Source organism: Sciurus carolinensis, chromosome 6 (genome assembly GCF_902686445.1).
Source record: "Sciurus carolinensis chromosome 6, mSciCar1.2, whole genome shotgun sequence".
Taxonomy (NCBI): domain Eukaryota; kingdom Metazoa; phylum Chordata; class Mammalia; order Rodentia; family Sciuridae; genus Sciurus; species Sciurus carolinensis.
In genome coordinates, this window is record NC_062218.1 from 146345182 (window position 1) to 146368023 (window position 22842).

Here is a 22842-nt window from a genome sequence, read left to right on the forward strand (position 1 = left end):
CTGGGTACCTATTTGATTTACCACAGGTATGACCCACGTATGTTACTTCGAATCTAAACCTTCACATCCTTCCTTCATCCCACTCCACAAGAATATTCAAGCAAAAAAAAAAAAAAAATCATTGAACCACCAAATAAAATACCCTGGGATATTGTTGGGCCAGGATTGTGTCTCAGCCTGACGCAGGGAAGAAATCAACGATTTCCTTTCTTCCACTCATTATGGATATTCCTGGACTTCCTTGGAACTGTCACTCATCAGAAGGGGATCTCACTATCCTCCTTGCTTCCTATAGAGTTAAATTCTGAGACCCTGTGACATTGACCTTTTCAAAGTGTTAATCCAGAAATTTCCATCCTGAAGGCCTCCTGATTTCTAAACTGGCCTCATGGCACAGAAAGTATTGTAGCATTTCCATTCATTTAGTAAACACTTATTAGAACATCAGGGTCAGGTTTCACTGTCTTTCAAATATATTCTCCTGTCCTCAAACAATAAGGCCCAAAAAGGCCACCATAGTTGGAGAATATCATGTCCAGTATAGTCTGAAGCAAGAGTCAGTAAACTTCCTGTAAAGGGCCAGAGAGGAAATATTTCAGTCTTTTGGGGCCCTACTGTCTCAGTCACAATTTCTTAGCTCTTCCTTGATAACTTGAAAGCAGCCACGGACAATAGGTAAACCAATGGGCATGGCTCTATTCCAGCAAAACTGTTTACAAAAATCCCCAGAGGGGTGGGTTGGATTTGGCCACAGGCTAGATTTGCAATCCCTTGGGCTAAAGAAAAAATATTTCAACTTTCCATTTCCTAGGGTGACATGGAAAGTACAGCACGGTGTACCCATCCTTCCTCAGCTACCCCACATTCTGGGGTATCAGGAAAGTCCTTTGCAGACCTGTGTTTACAGTTGCCCTGTCTCCTCCAGAATGCCACACCCTCAGCTGCTTCCCTGGACTTCCGCCTCACCTAAGGAGCAAACATGCTGAGATCCACCCCAGGAGTTCCCACCTGGGCCCAGGGAGCAGGAAGCCACTGGCTCATTTCCACTAGTGACAACAATCTCTCGAGGCAGGAGTGCCATGCCTCCCTGTCCCTATCCAATAGTCTGTACTCACTGCCCTGATGCAGAGCCCACGAGGCTGCCCTGTCTCAGCACCTCTGCTTCTATGGCTGCTGGACATTCCTGCCTAGTGGGTGTACAAGCCTGCACCTCCCTGGGGGTGTAGCTCCGTAGCAGTGCACTTGCCTAGCATGCACGAGGGCCTCAGTTCCATCCCAGCACCAGGAAATAAATACATTCAAAATCCTGCTCCAAGTTTCCACTGAGGAGACTGCAAGGCTGCAAAGGAGAAACAGCCCTCCTTCCAACTGGAGCAGCTGGGTTTTATATACTGCACTATTGGGCTTTTGCTTGACAAAGGATTCTGTGGCTGAAAAACAAAAAAGGCTCAAGACCTCTTTATTAGATGATCTTAGATACAAGGCTTAAATGGAAATGTGTCCTGGACTCCAAAGGATTCAGCCCTCTTCCAGCAACCCTCCTGCAGGGCAGGGGCTAGAGCGGGGAGCCTCGGCTGGCTTTGAAATTGGCTTTTGATTTTGTTCCCCACACCACTCCCCATCCTTTACACACACTTGCCTTTGGGAGGAAGCAAAAGACCTAGAGAAAATGAAAATACACACACACACACACACATGCTGCTGGAAAAACCAATACTGATGTTACTAAAAAGTTAAACTCTTCTCAAAGTGGAATACAATGTTCCTTCCCTGGAATGCCCTTCACCTCCACTCCTCTGCCTGGTGCACTCCTCCTTGTCCTTTAACACAGTTCAAAGGCGGCCTCTTCCTGCCATTAACACCAGAAGGCCACTCTCTAGGCCTGAAGTTCAGTCTCTACCCACCTGCTTCTGCTTTAGGATCCGGGCTTTGGGATTGTGCACTAGTAGAGCCACCTTAGAGGAGACCTTCTGGGGAGCTGGTAACCCCATTTGGATGGGGTACAAGACAGACGGGAGTTGTAATGAGCCCTGCCTACAGGGGAGCCCAGGTGAGCACACCACGTGAGAACAGGGCACCCGGCCATGGCGGTCCAGCAGGCAGAAGCTGGGCTGGGTTACATGGCTGAGTTCACAGAAGTGAGAACTGGAAGTAGCATCTGGTTAATTTAGACAAATGGGGCTGAATGCAGTCTTCAGGTGTCATCGTCAACATTGCCACCTCAGAAAAGCCTCCCCAAGTCCTCAACCACATGGGATCCTCCACTCCTTGCACTTGAAACCTCCCTAAGGGATTATCTCAGTGGCTGCCACACTAGGGAACTACAGAGCTTCTGAGCTACAAACTCTATGATACCAGAGGAGCATCTGACTTCTCAAAAGCTGTATCCTGAGTACTTGGCACATCACAGAAAATCAGGGAATTGTTGGTGAACAAAGGAAATGAATGAGTAAGCCAAGTGGTTTTCATCAAATTCCACAGCCTGTCCCACTAAGGAATATAAATTAAAGTCTACCCTGCTGATACAGTTTGGATATGAGGTGTCCCCCAAAAGCTCCTGTTAATGCAGAAATAATCAGGGAAAATATGATGAGCAGCTCAGGAGGCTGAGGCAGGAGTATCATGAGTTCAGAGCCAGCCTCAGCAACTTAGCAAGGCCCTAAGCAACTCAGTGCGCTCAGAGACATAATCTAATCAGTTAATTCTTGGTTGAATGGTCTAGGTGGTAACTGTAGGTAGGTGGGATGTGGCTAAAGAGGTGGGTCACTGGGGGCATGCCCTGAAAGTGCATCTTCCCTGAGGCCCCTGCCTGTCGTCTTCTCTCTCTCTCTCTCTCTCTCTCTCTCTCTCTCTCTCTCTCACTCTCTCTCTCCTCTCTCTCTCTCTGCTTTCTAACCCCACCATCAGTTTTCCTTCACTGGCCTCTTTCTCCATAATGTGCTGCGTCACCTTGGACCCAGAACAATGAAGTCAACCACCTATGGACTGAGACCTGCTGAAACTGAGCCCCAAACAAACTTTACCTCCTCTAACTTATTCATGTTGGGTATTTTCGTCACAGTAACACAAAAACCTGACCAAACACCTGCTATTTCTTTACATAACTCTCCTGTACACAGAAATCACCGAGTTATTTAAATAGACTACAGGACCCCAACCTAGCAGTTTACAATTCAGTAGGTCTGGGGAAGGGCTCAAGAATCTGAATTTACCACAAGTTCCTATGTGCTATAGATTCTGCTGATCTGGGAACCTTATTTTGGGAATCATAGCTTTATGTTCTCATTTGATAGCAACATAGTTATAAAAACGAACCCACACCTGGGCAAGAAAATGGTATTCAGTCAGATGACAGAGAGTACATTTATTATCTCTATAAAATAATTTTTAAAAATTCTAGAGGATTCATGGACCCCCAAAGAATAAACATCAGAACCTAAAGGACTTCAGACCCACTTGAGAAATGTCACTCCAGATAATGGCCCCAATTTTCTTTCTGATTGGTGTATCAAGCTAGGAGAGATTTTCTTCTTTTATTGAGTCCCCACCCACCCTCAGCAACTATATTGAAAATGGCAAAAATATAAAAATTTTTAAAAGTTGGTTAGATTTAAGGTAAAAATCATATGCTACACCAGAGAAAGATAGACGTGCCAGCATTTCCCCAGAGCAGCCGGAAGCCTGGCAAGAGAGCAGATTCTATGCTGAAACCCATCGCCCCCTTACCTCTGCATAGTCAGCCACAAGGTAAAGCTCCACGTACTTCATGGAGTGTAAATCTTCCCTTTTCATCTAAGGAAGAGATATCAGCAGATCAGAGCTATAGAAACCGTGAACTTGGCCTCATTTCAAAACCTGCTGAGAGACAGAGCTGGTGAATTGGCGGTGAGCCTTCCTGCTCATTGTGCACTTGGACACCACAGACAGCCTGGGCTGTGGCCGCCATCAGTCTCGCCGTGCTACGCCTCCCATCTGCCATTTGGCTATTGCTGGAGGTGCTCTGGGATGTGGGATCCAGGCCTTTATTCTCAAAAAAATAATGAGCTGACCTGTCTAGCACAGGTAGAAGAGAGGGCAACACACTGTGAGGGAACATGCTGACAGCCAAGTTTCCAAATAACCTTTAAACCACATACTATTTTCAGCATAAATAACATTTTGTGTCCAGAATGAAGTGGTTACTTCAAAAGGGGAAGCGTACTTTTTTTTTCTTACAGTTTCTGAAATCAACATCTCAGAGTATTTTTAAAACAGTAGTATTTCCCCCCCAAAGCAGTTATTCTCTTATGAGGGTGTCTCACATTCAACAGTGACTTCGAATAAAAAGAAAGTTCTTCCCTTCTTCTCAGCCATTCTCCTTCAAGTTACAAATACTCCTGGATGCAAAGTAAGGGTGCTCAGAGGGGACAAGCCTAGCCCCGAGTTGACTACTGCACAGAGAGTCTTGAAACTCACCCTGCGAGGTCGTTTCTTGGTCTGGTGTGTAAACTGAAGGGCCCAGTCCCTGGTGGTGAGCTTGGCATGCTCGAACCCACAGTTCCCCGGGGGCAGCTTGAGATGTTCGGATCTGTAAATAAGGTGTTGGCCCTCACCAGCAGGAAGGGGCTCGATGATGTAGCTGAGGTTACTGCTGACCATGATCAGTCCTCTGTTGATAGGAGAAATAGAATTGCTGGTCAAAGATTTTTTCCAGGATCCTGGATAAGTCCCTTACATAGGCCCATATGCACATGGCGCAGTTGGTTTTGATCACTGGTTCTTCACCTGATAATGGGGCCGTTTACCCCTTTGTGAGGATCTGATGCAAGCTCAGACCTCCTCTCTAGAGAAAGGCACTTGTAATCTGAGATGTGGCACACAATCTCCGGGCCTTTGCACCCCCTAAATTCACCACAGGGCTCCCGGTTAAGACTCTCTGAACTAGTAAAGTCAGAAGGTGTTTAAAAAGCTGGACGCGGTGGCGTACTCCTATAATCCCAGTTTCCCAGGAAGCTGAGGCAACAGCATCACAAGTTCAAAGCCAGCCTGGGAAATTCAGCAAGACCCCTGTCGCACAAAAAAATAAAGGCTGGGCATGTAGCTCAGTGGTTGAGCACCCCTTGGGTCCATCCCCAGCATAGCAAAAGAAAAACAAATTAAAAAATCACACCCAGGACAGTTAAAATTGATAAAGGACTGTAGGACCAAGATCCTAAAAGGCCTCCCAAACCAAACATGGCTGATGATAATCACAGGTCAAAACTTTATAGACTCAGAAAAGGCAGTGGCCAGAGAAAGCACACCGGCCTGCAATGAGGAGACCTGGGCCTCCTTGCTCCTCAGAAAACATCCTAAATTACCCTGAGCCTCAGTTTTCTCATCCTTAAAATGAAAATGGTAATTTACTAACTTATGAGGACTCCTGAAATAAATGAAAGACAGGCGTCCTGATGCTTGGAAGCAAAGCTAGAAATTCAGTACTGATGATGTCCCTGCTAGTCCCCAAGGATCCCTGCCAGCGAGGCAGCTGTTCAGTGAAGTGACACTCACAACCAAGCTTGTGTGGCAATTTTTTTCCCTTAATCATAGATTTTAGCCTAGAATTCAGAATAAAGATGTGTTCATTTATTTTATTCTTCCACTCACTCAGCTGCAACTGTGTTCCAGTTGTAATGTAGACATGATCCTTGTCCTTAAGTACAGTCACCCCTCAGGAGCCATGGAGATTAGTTCCAGATTCCCCAAGGATACCAAAATCACAGACCCACAAATCCTCCACAGAAAATGGCATAGAATTTTTATAACCTACTAAATAACACTCACTTTAAATCAATGCTAGATTACTTATGATACCAAAACAATGCAAATAGGATGTAAATAGTTGATATGCTGTATTTTGTGGGGGGGCGGGTATCAGGGATTTAACTCAGGGACACTCAACCACTGAGCTACATCCCCAGTTCTATTTTGTATTTTATTTAGAGACAGGGTCTCACTGAGTTGCTCAGCGCCTCACTGTTGCTGAGGCTGGTTTTGACCTCGTGATCCTCCTGTCTCAGTCTCCCAAGCCACTGGGATTACAGGCATGTGCCACTGTGCCCAGCTGTTATTCTGTATAATATAAGGAAAAATGACAAGAGAAAAACGTATATGTGTTCAATAGAGATGCAAATTTTTTTCAAAAATTTTCATCCCTGATAGATTGAAAATGTGGACGTGAAGGCCACAGATACTGAGGGCCATCAATCACTCAAGGTCCATAGGAGGAAAGCCACTCAGGCCACAAACATTCGTCAGGCTCCTGCTATCTGCTGAGGATGAAGTGGTGAACAAGATGGGCAATGCTCCTGACCTCATGAAGCAGTCTTACCGTGGGGATAGTCATGGTAATGGAAATGGGGAGGGCAAAGAGGACTCCCCAACCCTAACACTGATGGACTGGATGCAGATGCTCCGAGGCTACCAACGAGGCCTCTGAGGCCTGATCCAGACTCTGTGAGGAAGAGCTCCCCCTTCTTATCTGCTGCTGTCACAAATCATCAATGGAAGGATAAGGAGAGGCCCAGGCAGCAGGTATTTGCCGTCTTCCCTACAGTGAGATGCACCCCACAGCAAGAGAATGCACTTAAGGCTCCGGGCAGAAGGAAACCCAGGAGTCAGTCCCCAGGGCCCTGGCAGCGCTTCCTGCGCTTCAAAACCCTTACTCAGACTCCTGTCCATCCAGAGAGCTCCAAACCTAAAGTGTCTCCAACTCTGAGTCCGTGCCACTACGATCTGGAAGAACTTCTTTCTCAGGTCACCTTGGTCCCACCCATCCCCACTGCCACCCCATTGGGATGTCTGTCCAGGTTTTGTCCTTCGGAAAGAGTTTGTGATGCTCTTGGGACAAACGATGCCAGCCTTTGGTCTGCAGTAACCCTGCCCAGGTCCCATCCCAGAGTGACCTCATTGCTGTGCCAGGAGCCGGCCGGCTTCCCAGCTGCCTCACCCAGGCGGATGCAGCAGTGTCCGCCCAGCCCCTTGGCAGGACACCTAAGGTGCTCCTGCAGCAGTTGGGGGTGAAGTAGGGAGAGCAAGGGTCATATCCACTCCCTGATTCAGACAGGAAAGGGCAGAGGCAGAGTGACTGAGGGCATCCTGTTCCCAAGCTATCTTCTCAGCTGACCAGTATTGTCTTCTGCCATCTTGGTTTCCCCCATTGGCTACAAATGCTGGAAACACAGAGGGCTGGACCACAAACCAACAGATGCTCCTGTGTGCATCAGGGTGTGGCTGCTGAAATTATACCAGAGAGTGGAAGTTTCCACATGAGAATTGGTAAAGATTCCAGTGTAGGGCCACAGGTATAGTTGGCCCCATGTCACATGAACAAGCCTCTGGGGCAAAGAGAGAAGAGACCAAGCAAATGTCTGGAGCATAGTAAATAACCATCATCATAGTGGCAATAGGTTATTAAGCCTTTGCTATAGACCAGGCAGGAATCATGGTATTATTCGTACCAACTTTTATGATCCTTACACTATTACCCCCATGGTATAAATGGGAAAACTAAGGCTCAGCAAGGGCAATTAACTTACTGAAAGTCACAGGTAGTAAGAGTAAAAGTGGGACTGGAACCTCAGTCTTCTGGTTCTGAATCCCACAGCCTTCACCCTGACCTAACACTGCCTCTGTCACAATAGCTCTGTAGCATGGACCAGAAAGGCATCCCAGTTTACAATCACCTACAAAAGAAGGTGCCAGCAACTCTCTTCTGAAATGTGATTGGCTGTGACCCAAATGGCCTGTCTGAAGACTCCAGTTTCCTGAGTGATAAAGACAGAGGCATTCAGTTTTCATTCTGTCCTGAGACGGAACATGTTCCGAGACCTCACTGATGTGTCAGGCACTGGGTTTACAAACATCACTCTTTTTTCATTCCCACGTCACATTATAAGGTGGGCAGCATTGTGGGTCTCATTTTACAGATGAGAAAACTGAGGCTCAGAGAGATTACATAAGTTCTCACAGGTAATCTGGAGCTAAAGATTTAAAGGCCACAGACTCTGGACCCCATGCCCTTAACCTCTATGCCATAAGTGAGTTCCAAACCTGTGGGTCGGAGATCCCTAGGACCAGAACTTCCAGAGTTACAAGCATACTCTAAGTGTTTTGAATCCAGATGTCCAGGCCACCCTAGGAGACTCAGATTCTGTAGGCCTATGCATCTGTATTGTCGGTCCCCTGATGATTCCCTGCATAGCCACACTCGAGAACTCTGGCCAGGAGCCCACACTCTGCAGCAGGCACCTGTCTTTCCACCAGAACTAAACAAATCTGTCTCAGGAGGTATGCAGATTAGTTTGAGAAACAGCAGCTTGGAAGGTCACTGACGGTCCTCCTAGTAACAGGATTCTGTGGTCACTCCCCACTTCTCCCAATGCAGCCCCTGGTGACTCGCCCACCCGGGTCTCAGTTACAATCCTCCCAGACAGCCTGGGCATGGAAGAGAGGCTGGCGCAAGCCCCAGCACTTTACCGTTAACCCCATCCACAAGGATGGCGGAATTTCTGAGAATGTGGTTCTGGGGCCCTCCCTAGCCATCACCCCCAAGTCCTCTAGCCACCCTCCCCTGAGTATCCACCAGTCATTTATCCTTCTAAGAGCCTGGGTTGATCTAATTTGCTAAATGCTAGCACTGGAAGAAGTAGAGGTCAGCCAGGAGGCAGGGGTGGGGGGCCCAGGAGGCCGGGGGCCAGGACCTCACAGGCCATTCTCCATTCTGTTCTCTATCCTGCTCCTCATCGTTAAGAGCATGATAAATATGAAATTGTCTAGAGGAACCGGGCGGGCCCAGCCAGGCCAGCAGCAGGCAGTTCGTGTTTAACCCACGAGTGCCTGAAAGGTTCAACCAAATGCATCCTTCAAGGAACTGGACCAGAACTGCCTCCTGGAAATTCACCCATTTGGCACTAAACCCACAGGGACATAACTAACATCCCTGCATCTAGACCTAAGACACAACCTAGGACCTAGGATCTTAGGACCAGTCCTAAGACAAAACCACTCTGCTGTTTCTTCCCTGCCTCCCCACCCCGCCCCATCCGCATCCATGTGAAAGGGATTACAGAGAACTCCAAAGGCAGTATCCAGGGAGAAGAGAAGGTGTGCAGGTGTTGTGCTCTCTTGGGACAGGGTGGCAGGGCACAGTTAGAGAGCATAGACCCTGGAGTGAGATACACCTGGATTCAAATTCTGGCTCCACTGTCTTCAAGCTGCGTGGTCAGTTATCTGATAATACTGTCCATCTCCTGGGATCACTCTGATAAAGGACTGAAGCAAAGGGCGATGCTACCAATAAAAAAGATATTAAAAGAATAGCAGACAGTCACTGGGCACTGTGCTGGCACATCAGGCAAGGCATACATGCTTTATTCAGTAGCCACTCAACACACTCACCCTGGTCATCTGCTCTGGGTCAGGAAGAGCTCTAGCTACTGGTGTTAACAAGGGTTCACTTGATGCTTTGATTATATCCCTTGCTGCTCTGAAATTTACATGGTTTTCTTTTTCCCAACCTTTCCCTGATCTTCTTTTCCCTGACCTTCTCCTCCCTTATCTTTTCCCTGATCTTCTCCTTCCTGATCTTCTTTTCCCTGATCTTCTCCTTCCTGATCTCTCCTGCCTAATCTCATTTTCTCTGAATCGCCTCTATAAAAGCCCCCTGTTTCTGCCGATGGGCACGATCATGGCCTTTGGGACAGGAGTCCCATGTGTTTCTCCTCTGCTAGCCAAGCAATAAATCTTCCTTTTCCTTTTTCTCAAAACCATGTCCTCGTTGTTGAATTGGCATCGGGGACAAGGACCGAGCTTTTGGCAACACTGGGGTACAGCATAATTAAAACAAAGTCCCTGCTCTCAAGGAGATGGAGCCCACCACCTAATATAAATCCACCAGTGACATCAATACTGATCTCACAGGTGAGAAAATAGAGGCTGGAGAACTGCAGCAGCCTGTCGGGTTTTAAAGCAGGAATTGTCTGACTCCAGAATCTAAGCTTGCACATCCTAGGGGCCCTTCTTAGGGGCTAGCTGCATATACCTGAGCCACCTCCTTCTGCTCCAGCCCCCACCTCCCTGAGATTCTGCCCCTTCTCTCTGCAGCGCAGAGCTCATGCTAAAGGGTACTTTTGATGATATGGTCTTCTCTGGTTTGATAGATGAGAGGAAACCCCAGAAAAAAAGTAACTTGCCCAAGATCACCTAGTGAGTTAATGCAGAGCTGGGACAGATCCCGGGTCTCCTAATGCATAGGCTCATTCTTACAAGATGGAGTCCACATACCAATGCTCACTATCCAAAGCCACTCCAGGACTAAGTCATCTGTAGGACTAAGGGCAGGGCAGGAGAGAGAGCTTTCACTGTTTTTAGTTTATACGCTCCTGTGCTATTTGAATGTTTAACACTAAACCTGTATTAGTTATAGAATGACAATTTTCAATAAGTATTGCTTTTAAAAATAAACAACTCACCAATCAGGCATCCCTCCTGCTGATAGAACGTGAGCAAGGGATGCACACACTCACACACACAGTTTCCCAGAAAGCACAGGCTCAAAGACACTTCATCTCAGAACTGGCTCCATTTCTTCACAAACACTAATCACTCCTGCCTGACATTTATACATGTGCCAGTTGCAAGGATGTTGTGCATGCGAGAAGTTGTGGTAACATTTAGAGGCTGGTCCTTAATCTGAGACAGAATTGGGGGTAGGGACACTTGGCATCCCCAACAAAATGGTCTGTGACATCTTTTTATCGTGTAGTGTATAAGTATCCATAGCTTCCACCCAAATCCCAAAGGGGTCAGAGGCCCACGTAATCATAAGATTACAAAGCCCTACGTTACATGTCCAGGTTTCTTTTTTGCAAGGAATACTTCTAAAAGAACACACAAGAAACTCTAACAATGGTGGAGACGGGGACTTAATTCAGAAATCTGGGGTGAGAAAGAGACTGACCTTCCATTGTGTATTTTTTTATACTATGTGAATTTATTTTTCCTATGATCAGGGATTACTTCTTCAGTCATAGTCTCCCACAGAGCTGCTTTGGAGAGAGGACCCAACAACTATTTGGAAGCTCCACTGAATTCCTCCGTCTTTGTCTCATCAGCCTGATGATCCCACTTGGTATAAATCCTGCCCATTTTTCCCAGTCACAGGAGCAGGTTTCTAGGAGAGAGCGATCACTATGGAGATTTTCCATGGCAGCCTGGTTTTATAAGCCTTAGGGAAGACTCAAACCATGCGTTTGAACGCTGCTGCTGTGGCAGCTGCTCCCCCTCCAGGGTCCAAATGGCGCCATCTGGCAGGAGTCTCCAGCCCTTTAATCGGGCTGTCTACAACCTTGGATTCTCAAGGTGCGCAGCGACAGGCTGGGAAACACGCTGGCGGGCCCCACAGACGGAAGCACGCTAAGCAGAAACACGTGGGCAGCTCACCCGGTTTCCCCCTGTCAGCGCGGCTGCTGGAATGATTTACAAGAGGCCAGGCCAAGTTCCCACTGCTCCAGACGGAGGGGACAGAGAGAAGCAGGTCACACCTGCATGTTCCCTTTCCTCTTTCTTGGGAAGGACTTTGTTTACTTGCAGCCCGCAGGTGGCGGTGGCTGGGCCTGTAAACACCACTGAGACCAGTTGGCTTGGCTCAACCAAGTAGCTTGAGTGGGGGATTTGAGGCCATTCTGTTATCGCTTCCCAGCCAAAACCTATTTCCTGCTTAATTCCCTCTGGCGACTCACCACATGGCCTTCCAGAGGAGACCTGGCCCAGTTCATAAACAGACATGTGGGGCCTGCGGGGAGAGGAGCCTTCGATTTTTATGGGAGCGTGGCTGTCTTAGCATGGTTTCACTGTTATGGGATGATATGTATCCCACATGCTTGTAAAATCCTGTAGACGTAACGAAGCACTTAAACTTAATCTCTACCATAGCCATCACTGATGGTCATTTTGCAGATGAGAAAACAGAGGACTCTGGAAATTACAATGGCTGTCCTTCCTCTTTCCTGTTCAGGACACGGCATATAATAGACATCCAATATTAAATTTGTTGAGCCAAAGAAGTAGTCACTGAACGAATCAATTGCTATGAGGAGAAGGGTGATCAGGGCATCGTGGTGCGTGCCTCTGATCCCAGAGGCATGGGAAGCTGAGATAGGAGGATCCAAAGTTCAAAGCCAGACTCAGCAACTTAGCAAGTCCCTAAGCAACTCAGGAAGACCTTGCCTCTAAAAAAAAAAAAAAAAAAAAAAAAAAAGGCCAGGGATGTGGCTCAGTGGTAAAGCATCCCTGAGTTCAATCCCTGGTACCAAAAATAAAAAATAAAAGAGAGAGGAAGGGTATATATACATGGAGCCAACTCCTACCAGCTCCTAAGAGCCAGTGGTGGGCATATTTCCAATTCTGTCTTCAATAACATCACACTGATAGCTTGAAATTGGCTGTGATGGGAAGCAATTTTACCAGTATACAGGTGGATGCTACAAATCATAACTTTTTTTTTCCTTTTCCCTTTCCTTTTTAAATTTTTTTTTAATAGAGCCAGTTTCTAGCATACTGGATATAGGCACCAGTATAGGCAATCAGAATCCTGGCAATTAGGACAAGCAATTAGAATCCTGGTTTTTGGATCATCATCTTTTTTTAAGAAAATAGAGAATGGTGAGTAGGAGGAGTCTAAAGTGATATTTATCACTTCTATATGCATAGATCCTGCTATAGTCAAGGCACTAGGACAGGCTGATGGAGACAAAAAAATGCTTGAAATATAATCCACATGCTGAAGGAACACATTCTCAGGTTCAAACTGTAATGTGCACACAGATCACCTGGGGTCTTGGTAAAATGCAGACTATAAACCAGTAGGAGTGGTTGGGATCTGAGATACTGCATTTTGAGCAAGCTCCCAGGGAAAGCAGATGCTGTCCATCTGCAGACCATACGCAGAAAAGCCAGGCCTTGGAGGTGACTGAGTGCTACATCAGATGTCTACTAATGTTAAATAACCCTCGCGTCATGTGTATATTCTTTTGATCCACCTTTTACAAATGAGATCATGGAGACCCAAGGTCACCCAGCTGGTAGGATCTCAGCAGGCAGTCCAGATTGGACAAGGAAGGATCATTCTCTTACAGCACCATCTAGACAGAACTTCTTAGTTGACTTTCCATATTGAATGTTATCCTTGCCTCCTGCTTCTCCTCCCATCTTCTCTTCTCCCTAACATTCCCATTTCACTGCCCATCAGTCCTTCTACCATAGAAGAACTAAGAAGTGGGAAAGAATGCTCAAACTCAATTTCAGGTTCATTCACCATGTCACTTATTTCCTGTCTTCTGTTGCTTTGACATCTAGGACTTGCTGACCCTGGAGGGACTGGCCTTCCCACAGTTAGCCAACTCCCTGAAACAATCAACAGTTGCCAGCTACTAAGACTTTCTCCTGCAGGCCAGTCAGTCAAAGCCTATACCCCACCATCTACTTTACTGAGCTCTCACCTTCTGGGTAACTACTCATCTGCCCTATCACCCCAGACCCAGGCACCAGACAGCCCCTGAAACTGTCCAAAGGAGAGAATCCTAAACCTGCTTGCCCTGCCTCACAGATTCCTCCCTGCAGAAACCACAATAAAGCACCTGCCCACATTTCTTCCTGCTCCTCTGTCTCTCCACAACCGCAGTGCATGACCATGTGGCCCACATAGCAGAGTGTACTCCTTCTTTTTCTGGTCAAATCTCATGATTTGTTGGCATTAAAATTCTTAAATAATAATAAAATCTTTATTTCAAAACAGCAAGTTCCTTGGTGAAGGTAAGCCCAATACCAGTTAATAAGTGAATGATCTAGATTTCCCTGGTACCTCCCAAATTTGGCCCTTCTCAGAGTTACCCATATACACTCTCTCAGCGGGCTCCTTCCCAAGGTCCTTGCCTTTCGTTAGTCCCGCTTGTCTTGAAAATCCCCCTCCTTGGGAGAGTGTCAGATACCCTCTGAAGCTTCAGGATCTCTTACCTAAATCCCCGGCAGGAGCTGAGTGTGACGCTGGACTCTTCTGCCTTCCTCACCATGCCATGGTAAAAGCAATGATCCTAGTAAAGAGAAAGGCACTGGTCAGGCAGTAACACTGATAAGGATGGCAATGTTAATGTCTCATGAAGGTGACAGATGGTTGACAGCTTATCCTCTGTCTACCCTCACTTTACAGCACCTTTACAACATGCAAAGAGCTCTTTAAGCCACCATTTTGTTTGATCCCCATAATAATCCTGGGAAGTGGGCAGGGTAGATGTCATTATGCTCTCTGAATAGAGGAAGAAGCTGAACTCACAGAAGCAGAGATTTTCAAAGGTCTCCTTGATAACTGGAGAACAGGGATTCTGGAGATCTGGTTCAGAGATATTTCCATGGTGTGATGTCAGCCACAGAACCCTGGATCCCACTTCCCACCAATGTCACCTTTGTAAACCCCTGCAATGGGTTTAACTATGTCCTCCTAAAATTCATGTCCACTTGGAACTTCAGAATATGACTATATTTGGAAATAAGATCTTTGTTCATGTAATTAAATTGGCATGAGGTCATACTGGATTAGTGTGGGTCCTAAATCTAACAACTTATGTCCTTATAAGAAGAAGAGAAGAGGAGAGGAGACAAAGAGACATACACAGAAAGAGAAGAAGCTGTGTGAAGATAGAAGCACACTGGAGTGAGAAGCTCCTGGGAACACGAAGGAGCCACTAGAAGCTCTGAGTCAAAGGAGGAGGATTTTTCCCGAGAGGCTGTGGAGGGAGCATGGTTCTGCCAACACTTTGATTCTGGACTTTTAGCCTCCAAAACTTTGAGAAATTTTCTGTTGTTTTAACCTCCAAGTTCATGGTGCTCTGTTAGAGCAGTCTTTGGAAATGACCATGCACCATCCCCTCCAGAGCTCAGGATACTTGTTCTCCCCTGAATCCCTCCACACCTGAAGCCTTCTACACCTGGATCCCTCCGCACCTGGAGCACTCCAGGCTGGGCACACAGGTCCGTGAGACCTGGTGCGGTTCACCACTCATTATACCTCACAGCGTCTGGTCTCCAACCCCAGCCGATTCCTCCATCACTACAAATAGCTGTTGAACGCCACTGGGTGCCAGGCCCTGGCTAGACTTCGGAGATATGATAATAAGCAAAGAGACACACACAGCTCCAGTCTTTGAGGGGTTTGTGGTCTTATTATAGCTCCTCATTAATGAAGAAGCTTTAAAAAGATAATTACAAATAAAAGTTTGAGGTGCTAGCAGAATGTTTGATAAGTATTGCCTCATAGTATTTATGAGGCAATTGTGTGCTAAGGCAGACACATAGGGATAAAACAAGATGGAGGGAGAATAACAGGGGACATGTTCCTATGAGTCTGTTCCCAAGTAAGTCCACAGATATGAACTGCCCAGAATGGAAAGGAGGTTCTGCCAAGGTCTGAAGGAGCTATAAACCACGCAGCTGCAGATGTGGGGGCATCTCTTCTCCCCAGCTCCCCCAGCCTCAGCAGGGTCTTCACCTATGTGACAGTGACAGTTCAAGGGCCCCATCTCCAAGACCATGCTGCCTGCCATTTCCTTGTCCACCTCAGACAGAGATGTGTGTTTTCTCTGACTCACCTCCCTCCCAGCAAGGGGCATGAGTGTAGTCTAACAACAAAACTCAAACATTTTGGCACAAGCAGGCCAGGTTTCCATCCAGCCTTCCACATGTGCCAGCCAGGTAATCAGTTCCACAGCCTCTCTCTGGCCTTCGGTGTCCACAGACTCTCCTCACAGATTGGTGGGAGGGCTGCATACAAAGAGCAAGCTTCAGGATTGACAGAGGGCTTTCGACATACCTGGCCCAGAGTGACCATGGTGTCATTAAATTCTCCTTCATTCAAGGCAGAATGAGGCTTCAAGGGATGGGGAAGCCCACCAAGGGGCCCAATCCACGGCCTTCGCTGTGCCAATTTTACATCCTATCCAGCTGAGCCGTGCAGCCAGATCAGAGGATGCAGGCCAAGCTGACACTTAGCTCAGGCCCAGTCTCTGGACCACAGGTGTCCTTTCATCTGCTGATAATCCGCAGGCCAGCCGTGTGGCTCCTCTGGCCATTCGCATGCACACAGCTGGGAGGAGGAACAGGGCCAGCCCCCTCTTTGCATCAGACTCTCCTGGACTTTTAACAAGTCAGATTCTGACCTTCAGAGGAAGGCAAAGGAAATTCACTGAGGTGGGGGGACATCCCACAGCACCTGTGAAAGAAGGTAAGGCAGACAAAACCCTCCTTCTGGCCAGGAGTCCATCTGTCTTCAAATGCCAGTCTGTCACACGGCACCTCTACCTTCCCCTGGGCTCTGGGACCTGGAGGTGGATCATCAAATGATCCAGTTTTGAACCTGGTCCTTAGAACTCAAGAGTGAGGCCACACACTCCACAGCACCGGAGCATTCGCCAGGGGAAAGGGGGCCGAGTACTCCCAGGGAGGGGGGGGGGCAGGTCTGTATGGGGTAAACGGGGCTCATAAATTGTACTGCTGGAGAGTCAAGGAGTTCAGAAATATAGGTCAGCCACAAGCTGCACAATGCTGGTACCTTCACAAGCAAAGAGACCTCAAATCCGGAGGTGGTTCTGAAGAAGCCCTGTACCACTTCCTGTCTTTGGACTGATGTGAACAGTACCAGCCCAGACACTCTCTGAAGTAGAAAAACAACTGACGCTTACAACAGGCTCTGCAATTGACAGAGGGCTTTCACCTACACTGTCACATGCCATCCCCACACCTCCCACTTATGTAAGTAACAGTAAGTGCTACCGGCTAGCCGGCTCTTAACTACCTGACACGACTTTGGTAGATTTCTTTTTTTCCTTTAATTTTGGCCATAGCCTTATGTGGCAGATATTATTACTCCCATGTTTTAAGTCACTAAAGGTTAGAGAGGTCTTAAGTCACTCACAAAGTGACACAGCAAAGTGGAGATTTGAACCCCAGCAGCCCAACTCCACCCTCGGCCTCTCCCAGCTATGGCAGCGTCAGTAATGACATAGGACCCAATGTGCCAAAGCTCTGTCATCCTCCAGCATCTCAAGCAACAGAGGAGACACATTCCAGTCTAAGCCTTGCCACTTCTGAGCAAGTTACTCTTCCTCTTCTCCTCTTAATTCCCTCATCTGTAAACTGTGGGGCTGTGAGGCATGTTTATAAGTTCCCATAAAAATCAGTGATTCATCTTACCCTTCCAATAGTCCCAAGGGTCAGATATCATCATATCCAATTTTTGAGATGAAACAAACAACCATGGTATGGTCCAAAGGGTTGATTAAGGCCACACAGCTAGTTATAGCCAAGACTCCAATGCTGGCTTGAGACCCCAAGCCCTGTAACTCTCTTTGTTGGAACACATTCATAGACCCATTCCCCAATGAGCTGACCCAGATTAGGGCTACAGTCTTGATAAGGTTCCCAGAACTTCCACCTCTCCAGGCCAACTGTGGTCACAGAGTGTAGACCTCACCACTGGAGTCAAGAGCCCCTAAGTGGTTTATTCCATTGCTATTGCTCCTGGATTTCTGTTTCCAGATGAGCTGACTGGGAGCCCCATGGGCCTGGGTAGGGACTCCAGTAGCAAAGAAAGTAAGAAAAGAGCAAGCTGTGCCAGGATTCAGCTCGGATGTGCTTCAGTCAATATGACCTTCAGGAAGGAGGGTTCTGGGATTGAGAGGGAGTTCTCTTCCACTCCTCTGTTTCTGAAAGGCCTTTACAGCATCTCTGCCTAATGCACAAGCTGAGAGCACAAAGGACAAGTCAAGGATCAGCCATGAAGTCATTGCACTCTGCAACTTCTCCGTCTGATGGGGCTACCCCTGGGGGTCTTTCACAGCAGGAAGCATGAGCTCATGGGGAACTTGTGGACTGAGACCCATTCTTGAGCTGTGGGCACAGAAGTGGGAGGAGCTCGGAGGAGGGTGCTTTTGTGAGGGTGTAATCACTAGGGGCTTTCTATGCCTGGCTGTTACCCAGCCCCTGCTATTGCTCCCGGAGGCAAAGAACAGAGGTCTCAAGAAGGGAAGAGAAGTTCTGACCAAGGGGCACTGCAGAGATGTGCAGTTGGAGCTGGACACCCTCCCTGGAGATGGGAATACACAGTCCAACATGGCTGCTGCAGGCTCTGGCCACTCTCCCAACTCCTTCCCTATCCAGGAAGGTCCTGGTGGAAAAGGTGCATGGACTATTGACTTTCATGACCTGAAATACAACAGTGTCCCTCAACTATCTAGATACCACACTCTAGATCTCTTAGATCTACCAAACTTACCTGTGCTGTATCCCTTGACCCATTCATGAGTAATCTGTTAAATTGTTCCAAACTGTTAGTGACTGATATTGGTTGCTGCTGTCTTGTTAGATATTTACACTCAAGCAGGGATAACTCAAAGCATAGGCCCGGTGGGAACCTCAGGTTCCATGGGAAGCTGCTGGAATAGTACTGAGGCAGAAGGATGTCCCTGCCCACTTCCATACCACAACTCAGATCCACATGCCCCAGGAGTCCATTTCGCTCTGCTCCAAAGGCAGAAGGCCCTCCCTTCCTGCTTGGCCTTTCCTTACTCCACCCCATCAGCCTAGACTCTGAGAAGGTGTCACTCTATCCAAGGGTTTCTCAATTTGGGCACTGTTGACATTGAGGATGGACAAGTCTCAGCTATATAAGACCTGTCCTATGCATTGGAGGGTGTTTGGCAGCATTACTGGTCCCTGACCCCTAAATGCTAGAGTATCTCCCACCCCTCCATCATAGTAATAATCCAAACTACCTCCGAATATTGCCAAGTGTCTCCTGAAGGGGGAAATAGCTCCTGGTTGAGAACTACCACCCTGAGCCTACAAATTCTCATAGGCATCTCTGTGGAAAGAGCTAGCAAACCACGAACTGCAAATGCAAATGATTCACTACCCTAAATGCCCACCACTGGGATATGATGAAACAAACCTATGTGTCCATCTAAAAGACCATTTTCTAAATGATAAATCTGTGGCTTTGTGCATATATCCTGGCTCAAAAACAACTTGAAGGGAGAAATGTCCAGTATAAAGACAGATGCAAAACAAGAAAACCTTCCTAACATAAAGTCACATCAAAAAGGTAGACTATAAAATTTGCATGTACAGTGATGGCAACTCTGTAAACCCTAAATATCTATTTAAAAAGCGGGGGGTGGGTACTGATCAAAATCTAATGGGTGAGATGACAGAAGTATGAGCAAATTATTTTACTTAAATTTTTGTTAATATGTGAACAATTAACACCCAGAAAATGCATCTTCATGATGCTCTACAACAATTTTTTCTTTCTTTCTTTCTTTTTTGCAGGGTACCAGGGATTGAACTCAGGGGCACTTGACCACTGACCCACACCCCCAGCCCTATTTTGTATTTTGTTTAGAGACAGGGTCTCACTGAGTTGCTTAGGGTCTCACTTTTGCTAAGTCGGCTTTGAACTCACAATCCTCCTGCCTCAGCCTCCTGAGCTGCTGGGATTACAAGCATGTGCTACCACACCCTTACACCAATTTTAATCCATGCAATTACCCTAAAATATTCTATTTGTTTGTGTAGCCATTTTAGCCAGCAAAGGACAGTGAGACATGTCTTGTATCTCCTGTTTGCTCCTTCGGTCTTTATTAGTCAGGGGGAGCAACTCCTTTAGGGAAGGCACCAGGTCCATCACACCTCTCCTCAGTCCCTAGAGTGGTGCCAGACAGGGTGGTTTTGGGAAAGATATTTGTTGACCTGAACTTACCTCAGGTTTCAGCATGGAGGTTTGAGGATTTCCATCTGGAGTGTAGTGGGTTTCTGTGTAGGCCGGAGCAAAAAGTTGCCTGCAAAGAAGAAAAACAAACATTTAAACCTATAGTTAATAGACTCCACCCTCCTGGTAACAGTAGTCAGTCATTTTAATCAAAGCAGAAAGGGCGACCCCGAGCATCTCCATGCAGAAGACACTGGGCAGCCATAGGCATTACAGAATATAAAGAAAATGTGGGAATATGTCACTAATTTTATATTCATTGCGAACAGCACTCCAACCAGATGAAGCTGACAGAACTAAAGCAATAATCTTTTTTTTCTTTCTAGTTCCTGAGAATATACACATGTGAACACATACGCAGCATTTTCTAGGTTTTATGGACTCCATTGTGAACTTTGACTGACTTTCCAACATTACATGCTCCAATTTTTAGCATCAGCACTTCAACTTTTCTTTAAGGAAATACTGTTCTCCATGATGCATACTGTAGTGGGATTATCAAGTAACTGGTCCTACCTGGCCCTGGTCAAGGGCTTGGTCCACGTTTTAAACAAAGCCTATAGAGTAGTGTTGCAAGGTCTAAATAGACTCTTGTTGCCTGTGCCTGAATTTTTTGAGACCTAGAGCTTCAGATTTCCTGAGACCTGGTAATTCGGTATGTCACTCATCTGATAATTTTTTTTCTTTCCCTTTCAAAACTGGGGCATTGGTTTCTCTTTTGTCCAGATCTCTGAAACTGAGATTGAGAAATCCTCACCAAAGGCCAGAAGACACTCAACAAGGTTCCTAGAATTTCTTCAGAAGTCAAAAGAAAAGTAAAGGAGCCAAGTGGATGTTTCAACTAGCTCAGCAACATTAAAGGCACAATTATTCTATAGAAAGTCAAGGTCAAGTGTAAAAAAGGATTCTCATGGAAGACACTACTAGAATCGGATTCTGACCCCCAAACAACATAAAAGTGATACAGCTCTCTATACACAGATAAGCAAAGATGGCTAAAATGGAGTTAGATAGAAAGAGTAAATTTCAGAAAAGCATGAATTTTACAAGTCCACTTCAATGAAAAACTAATAATCATATATGCTTGTGCATGCATTAAAAACAACTGGAGAAGCAGATCCCTGTTGTTCATGGTGATTATCTCAGGATTGCCAATGTCCACGACATAAGTTACATGCTTCTGAAATCTATTTTTAAAATAATTATCAGATGTTGATTGTGAAACTGAAAACATAATTCAAACCTGCTTTTGAAAAGAAGAAAATGTAGGCTGAGGCCAGGACAGACAGCCAAAGGAATCTGAAGGGCTAACCTGGGTGGTGGAAAAGGTGATCTTCCCCAGTGAGAGAAGGTCATAAGTACAGTTGCTCTAGAGCTGCTTCCAGCTCCAAGTTCTCTGACTCCTGACTCAGACTCCCTCATCCCCAGTGTGCAATCAGAAAGCCAATGCTAACATCCAGACTTGACAAGAAGAAAAGAAACCCAACAGGGATATGTAAAAGAAGCAAAACACAAAACCCAGCTGGTGCAGAGAAACTCCTTCTCATGGAAACATTGGGTCAGCAAAGAACTTGCCAGAATCTGTCTCCCAGCCCTTCCCTCTTCCTCCTTGGCTTCTAAGCAGCCCAGGAGCTAGGAGAGGAGTCACTCCTTGGTCTGAAGGAAACAAACTGTAAACTCCATGAGGACAGAGGCCATCCAATTTTGCTCATTGGTATATATTGATGCTTCCCATTTGTTGAAAGAAACAGCTACTGACTAATGACTGAAGGAATGATTGACAGGTTCAGCATACCCAGAGCTTGGAGCATGGTCTGGACTCTAGAAGACTGAGGTTCTGGTTCCAGCTCTGGCTCAGGCCATGAGCTAGCTACAGTTACTTGACCTCTCCAGACCTTTGTTTCTTCTTCCACACACACACAAAAAAAGGAGGATAATAAACCACTTGATAAGGGTGTCTTAAGAATCGAGCAACACAATAATACATGTAGCAGGCTGACCCAAGGCCTGGCACAGAACAGAGCGTGGTAAAATTTAATGATTATCATTATTGCTTTCAACAGGGATTATGATGGAATAAGCCAGAAAAACTGATGAAATTTATCTGTTTCCTAACTCTCCCCAGCCCTTCACTCCCTACTTGAGAAGGTGATAAAAAATAGTTAGCTCACATCTGCAGTCCATTTCCTGGGCCTGCCTTCACAGGCTGCATAATGCATGGCTGGTCAGCGGTTCACAGTTTTATGATCTATCCTTGGGTGCCAGTGGGGAGATGTGAATTTTCCCACAGGAAAAGCATTTTGTAGCACATACATTCTCAGCCTTTTCTGAGTATGAGCAGAGGGAGAAATCATTTATCCAGTGACATTAAGATGTTCCAAAGAGAGTGATCCAAAGTGAGTCTTGGCGACATCCACATTCTTATCAGCTGTCAGACACACCTCCTCAAAAGATAAGGCTCTTTCTGCAGCTTCTTATTCTGAGGATCTCCCCTGGTCATCATAGGACTCTTGGAGTCACAGCATTGAAAGAATTCTATGGTGAAATTCACTTCACTCTGGCTGCCTAAAGGCAAGCACCAATACTCTTTTAAGGTCTCTCCCCCAGGTCTCAGCTCCTACCAGGCAAACCCTTGTTTATTCTGAATAAGTGGAAGAATGAATAAATGAATGCATGAAGCTTCCAGCTAGTACAGGAATCTGCAAGGTATCCATTCAGCACTGGAAGTTTCCAGAGACAGAGAGCTCATGAGACTACCCTTTCCAGTTCTGACCACATGTTCTCGTTACCTGTTCTTACACTGAATTGAAAACTACCTTGCTGTAGTCTTCACTCTGTCTTCTGAACCTACAGAGAACAATCTGCTTTCTCTTCCACCTAACCACCTTTGCAAATCAACTTTTATTTGAAAATGCAAATTGTCCGGTCCCACCCCAGACCTACTGAAACTGACAGAAACTCTGGCTGGGACCACACCTTCTGTTCTAGCAACTGTCCAGATGTTTCTT

At 46.5% G+C, this 22842-nt stretch overlaps 1 protein-coding gene across 4 annotated transcripts in view; it reads right to left on the reverse strand.

The window, feature by feature from the left end:
• The window catches only part of Adam19 (ADAM metallopeptidase domain 19), an 83973-nt gene that overhangs the window by 29982 nt on the left and 31149 nt on the right, over positions 1 to 22842 (reverse strand). For all 4 annotated transcript variants that reach the window (XR_007109113.1, XM_047555732.1, XM_047555734.1 and 1 more), the window contains 4 exons: positions 19826 to 19904; positions 14032 to 14108; positions 4456 to 4648; positions 3727 to 3792 (listed from right to left, as the gene is read on the reverse strand). Coding sequence is in view for 3 of the 4 variants with exons in the window: in XM_047555732.1 (XP_047411688.1) it covers positions 3727 to 3792; positions 4456 to 4648; positions 14032 to 14108; positions 19826 to 19904 (415 nt within the window). In the remaining variant the exon portion in view is untranslated. The remainder of the gene's footprint in view (positions 1 to 3726; positions 3793 to 4455; positions 4649 to 14031; positions 14109 to 19825; positions 19905 to 22842) is intronic.